This window comes from Nicotiana sylvestris, chromosome 4, assembly GCF_000393655.2.
Source record: "Nicotiana sylvestris chromosome 4, ASM39365v2, whole genome shotgun sequence".
Classification (NCBI taxonomy): domain Eukaryota; kingdom Viridiplantae; phylum Streptophyta; class Magnoliopsida; order Solanales; family Solanaceae; genus Nicotiana; species Nicotiana sylvestris.
Genome location: NC_091060.1, coordinates 27,132,006 through 27,138,037, shown reverse-complemented (window position 1 = coordinate 27,138,037; position 6,032 = coordinate 27,132,006). Strand labels below are relative to the sequence as shown.

Below are 6,032 nucleotides of genomic sequence, written 5' to 3'. Positions count from 1 at the left end.
TTCTCTCTTCAAAATCGCCCAAAGCTCCCAATTCTGAGTTTAAAAATGGTTAAACCCTTCAAAAATCGCGAAGGAAGAAATATATACATTCTGCCCAGTTCTTTTCGCATCTGCGGTTCCACAACCGCTTCTGCAGTACCGTATTTGCGGTCATTCATCCGCTTCTGCGGAAATCACCAGCAGCAGCAACAAAGTTTCTCCAATTTCATAAGTCTCAAACCTTCCCATTAACCCTCCGAAATCACCCCGAGGCCCTCGGACCTCAACCAAAAGCACAAACATATCCTAATACCTTATTCAAACTTGCTCCAATAATCAAATACCTCAAACAACATCAAATCACCCAAAACACATCGAATTCAAGCCAAACTTTCCAAAATCTTCCAATTTTCGCTTTCTATCAAAAACCCAACCAAACCACGTCCGAATAACCTGAAATTTTGCAAACACATCCCAAATGACACGACGGAGCTACTACAACTCTCGGAATTCCATTTTGACCTCTATATCAAAATCTCGCCTACCAACCAAAAATCGCCAAAATATCAATTTCGCCAATTCAAGCCTAGATCTACCCCAAACCTCCAAAACCCATTCCGATCACACTCCTAAGTCATAAATCACCTCCCGAAGCTAACCGAACCATCGGAACTCACATCCGAGCCCTCTAACACATAAGTCAACATTCGATTGACTTTTCCAACTTAATTTTTCCTTAAAAGAGATTAAGTGTCTCAAACTTCACCAAAATCATTCCGGATTCAATCCGACCAACTCGATACCATAAAACACGGATAACGAAACATAAAGAAACATCAATAGGGAAAACGGAGTGATAACTCATGAGACGACTGGTCGGGTCGTCACAAGAACACCAAGAACATTGATTTCTAGAACGCCAATGTCTCATTTTTTTTTAAATGTGTTCTTTCCCGATTGGGTGTAAATTAAGTTTTTCTTTTCTTTTTGAGAATGTTATTTTTATTTTGGTTATTAAATAGATTTAACATAGTTTACCTTTTCTTACTAAAAATAATATATGTCCTTTTTTATTCGTCATTCGCCACGTCAGCAGCGAGTGCATCGCACAAACTTTGTAAGTTTGGTTGATTGTCAAAAAAGTGCTTAATTGGAATAAGTTTCGAATAGTATAAGTGCTCAATAGGAATACCCTTAAGTTGTGTCTAAATGAAAAATCGTGCCAACTTTAAGTGTCTCCGTATGTATTCAGCCTTGATAAAAATATGAGAAAGATAAAATCCAAGCAACGAAGGTCATAACTAACGGGACTTCACCAGAAAATGCTCCTGCCCCGCTGAGAACTGCTTCAGCCTTTCTCGCCCACCGCCTCCTCTTTATTCCTCAAATTTGGCGACTACAATCATCGACTCCTCCTCCGTCCGCCCCCTAGTTTTTTTTCTCTCTCTCTCTCTCTCTCTTTTTTTGGGTTAAATCTTGAGTTTATATTTAAATTCTTTATGTATTTCTTTTTATTTGGTTGGCATTTATTTTCTTAATTGATTTATTTTGTCACCTCCAAAAAGAGTAATGCCCACACACTAGAGTTAGTTTGGGGCTATTACATTTGTATTCAATAGGCATAATTTTGTACCACATGAAATGTTCAATAGGTAAATGTCATAGTTAAGGTGTCTAAGTGAAAATTGTAAAAACTTCAAGTAGTTGTAACCAAAAAAAAAATACTACTTAAAGTGAACTAAATTGGAAAAACAAAATTATAGTCCCTTAGTTCCAATTTATGTGAATATGTTTGACTGGACACGAAATTTAAGAAAAAATGAAAGATTTTTGGAGTTTGTGGTCCTAAACAAATCAGAAAAGAGTACAGAGTATTTATGTAGTTATAAAAGTTTTTCATTAAGGATAGAATTGAAAGTTTAAGCTAAATTGTTTACAGATTTACACTCTGTTTGGATTATTGTTCCCCATTGTTTTATAATGTATTGTATCGTTATAAATACAATGTTTGGATAGATTGTATTGTTTGTTATTGTTAAATAATATTTTGCTGTTTGATTTGACAGTATCGTACTGTACTGTAACTGATAAGTTTACTAAAATACCCTCAATTATTTAAATATTAAATTTATAAAAAATTATGTATAAAAATAATTTTAAAAAATAAAGCAGAAGAAGACAAATCACCTTAAGAAAGCAGAACAAATGAGCGAGACAGAAGTAGACAAAACAAAGGAGAACAACTAATTAGAATTGAGTTAAAACAAATTAGGAGAAAAAATAAAACACAATGTGGCAAAATATCTTTAACGTTGGCGGTAGATTTCTGGAAACAAACAAAATAGGTTATAGGTTGGAAATTTGGAGTTAAAATAGAAGAAAAGGTAAAGAGTAAAATAGAATTGTGGAGTAATAAGTTAGGACATAATTGAAAAGAAAATTAGGAAACAATCCTACTACACCAAATCAGTTGTTTCAAAAAAGGACTTTTCATTGTTTCGAAACAATAAATTTAATAATACAATACAACCAATTTTAACGAAACAATCAAAATAAATATTGTTTCGGGATAATAATAATACAATACCATACGAGGAACAACTATCCAAACAAAGATGTTAGAAATGGATCATTTTTTTTTTAGAACGGACCTAAATTCAAATAAACTGGAAAAGATGGTGGAGTACTCTGTTTCACGAATCCCCATATATCCTCAAAAAAATTTCATTCTCCGTATACCTAGAGATATGGGATTTACATCTCGGTTCAGTCGCAAGAGCAAGGTTTCGCCGAACAACGAAGACCCATCGCCGTCGGTGTCGTCGCCGATAAACTCTCCAGCCACGAGGAAAGAGCTAAACGAGAAAGAGCTAAAAAAAGTGTTCGAGAGGTTCGATGCGAATGGCGATGAGAAAATTTCAGCATCGGAAGTGAATTCCGCCCTGTCTAGCTTAGGAAACGGTCTTAAGACAGAAGAATTGGAGAAAATGTTCAGCAAAGTGGATTCCGACGGGGACGGGCTCATCAATTTTGATGCATTCCTCCATTGCTATAGAGTTTTGGAGGATATTGTGGATTCTTTCTCCTTGTTTGATGTGGACAAGAATGGTTTCATCACTGCTGATGAGTTTCAGAACCTGTTTATGACGGCTCTGGGGGAAGAATATTCGATTAAAGAGTGCCGGAAACTGATCAGCGCCGGTGATACTGACGGCGATGGTACGATCAGTTACGAGGAATTTAGGGTTATGATGGTTAGTTCCAGGTTTGGGGGTGGAAATGCGGGTCGGGGCAGGTCAAACCCTTAATGGCCCGGTACTCATTTGTAGTTTTCCCATCAATGCGTGGTTTCTTAGTGTCATAGGTCACGAGCTTACTTGGGCCTGACTTAAAAATCTTAGTCCAATCCTACAAAATCACTGGTTGAGTTAGGTCGGCCCATTGGGTCAAGTCCATATTAACGGCTGTGTTAATTAGTGAATGAATGTGTTTATATCATTAAATCTGTATTAATTAGTGAATGAATTTGTATATATCATTAAATCGTCATTGCAATGTATTTAACATATTGATGTGGTGGAGTTTATGCCGTAGGTTGACGTGAGATGCCAAAATGTTCAAATATATTGAAACTAATAAGAGCTAAGCTTATGATCAAATTAGTGAATTCAATTATAAGGAATATCATTGAACTTGAAATTATTTTTTTTTAGAATTTAGTCAAAATAGAATATTGTAGAATTAAAGATTAAGTGAATTAAAATTTTCAAATAAACAAAATAACAATGATTGTTTGCTTGGTTTTAATACACGATTCTATAGTTTAATTATGTACGAGATACACAAATATAGGAGTATTTGATTGTTTTTGTTTCAAAAATTTCATTAGGTAATGAAACTTTAGCTAGCCTAAGTTTTCTTCTTTTTTCAAATAAAAGAAACAGAAATTACCCTCCCCAGAGGGTCAATTAGTTGCTTGGCTCTTTATTTTTATACGTAAGAGATTTATCTTTTACACGTAAAAAATCTAAAAAAGTTATTTTCTTAAATTTAAAACTATAAAGGTGCATGATGTACAAATAACACCCCAAAAATTGCAGTATTTATCCATTGAGTTGCATTTTCGTTATGTATTTTTTTCTCATCCTTCTTTCTTTATCAAATTTGTCTTTCATTCTTCTTTTTCTTCACCTTTAATCTTTAATCTTCCTCTCAAGTTTCAATTCACTTAATACTTTATTCCAGAAAAGCCATGTACAATACTTCTCTATCCTCAATTATTTTTTCTTCTTTCCATTCTCCCTCTTTCCTACTGTGACATCCTCTATTATTTTTAAATTTTCTTCCTTTTTTCCTCCTTTCCTACGGTTACTCTTTCCTCGTTAAATTTAGTTGTTGTAGTTAATATGTAAACAATTTAAATATGAGAATAGAAAAGGACTAAAATTATTAAGCCTTTTTAGAGAAAAAAGGGAAAAATTCGCATAAAATGATTGAAACAGATAAATTGACATTCTGGTCTAAGAGAAATTCATTTCATATTAACCAGAATCATTTAAATTAATATATGTATACGTAAATAGATATTGACTGATAACTAAAACATATACAAATAAAATTCAGTACATCATACATCTAACTAAGCATTTAAGTGGAATTGATGAATGGACCATGCATTGTCTAGATTTCACATATAGTTAATATGTTTTTTTTGTTTGTTTTTGTGTTAAATAAAATGTAAAATAGATTTTTTGGCAATTACTTAGGTAAGAATAAACACATCAGTATCACAATATAAAAGTATTGCGAATATTAACACTACAAATGAAATTAATAGCACGGAGGCAAAAAAAGAGCATCACAAGAAGTGCTCTCACATGTAATAAAAAAGGACAAAAACAGATTGAAAATGGCGAATTCATCGTCCGAACAAAATTATGAAAAATCAAGGGGCGTCCAATACAGATCTAAATAATATATAGTGAAACAAATAGCCTCAACTTTTGGTGATGGAGAGGAGAACACAAGAACAACTTAAAAACTGATTATGGCTTTTTAATTCTCCATTAATATACACAATAATTGATAATTAATATAGTAATTTATACATTTGAATTTCACTAGGCTGTTGTTGTTGTAATATAGTAACTTATACATAATGAATTCATATGGGAGTTATTTTGTGTAAAAGACCTTAAATAAGGATGGGGAATTTTTTTTTTATTATTTGGAGGCTTTTTGACATCTTAAAAGGAAGAGAAAATTCCAAAAAAAAAAGATAAATGAGATTCTTAGCACTACAAAGTGACAAGTCACCTCTTTCATGCCTTGTTTTATATTACTTTACTTTACTACTATATATAAATGACGAAGGTGGATGAACTCTGCAGTAACATGTTGTACAAAAAATTGTCTGAATCGAACCTTTAAAATTTGGGCATCTAACATTCGATAAACCTGGGCCTCTTTCATTTGTTGTTGATTTCCTTTGCCCTTCTTATATGAACACGTATTGCATCTCAAACTCATGTACTCTGAAACATTCTTTTCTTTCCTACGTTCACTCTCTCACACAATCTCTTTTAGAAGCTCTAGCTCAATTTCTTTCTTTTCATAACTCTCTCGCTCAATCTCTTTCAGAAGATTTTGCTCAATCTCTCTCTTTTTATAAAGTAATTTTCCCACGTTTGCATACTTTTTCACCCTAAGATACTCCTTATTTTTCATGACTGTTATTTTCTTGTTTTGCTTCCTTCTTCCTTCGCTTAATATCCCGCTTTGTGTAACATATTCTTTTCTATGTTTCACTTGTCCTCTTTATTGGGTTACACGTGTTTACCTATTTGGGATATCTTCTTTCGCTTTACTTTTATTTTCACTTCTCCTTCTTCGTCTCTTTCTCAATGGAGGGTTCGTTTCTCTCTCACTTAAATCTTCATATCTTCTCTATTGCTTCTTTCTTAAGTATTTTATCTCATTTGGTATTGTTTCTGGTCTCGCTATTGGTTTTCTTCTTATATTTTTTCAATTTTGTTTCACTTCTGGTTATCTTT

General features: G+C 33.2%; 1 protein-coding gene across 1 annotated transcript; it reads left to right on the top strand.

The window, feature by feature from the left end:
- The first annotated feature begins 2,565 nt into the window (after positions 1 to 2,565).
- On the top strand, positions 2,566 to 3,583 carry LOC104218019 (probable calcium-binding protein CML25). Its single transcript, XM_009768413.2, has one exon. The coding sequence runs from the start codon at positions 2,595 to 2,597 to the stop codon at positions 3,285 to 3,287; it is 693 nt and encodes a 230-aa protein (XP_009766715.1). The 5' UTR covers positions 2,566 to 2,594; the 3' UTR covers positions 3,288 to 3,583.
- The last annotated feature ends 2,449 nt before the right edge of the window (positions 3,584 to 6,032 follow it).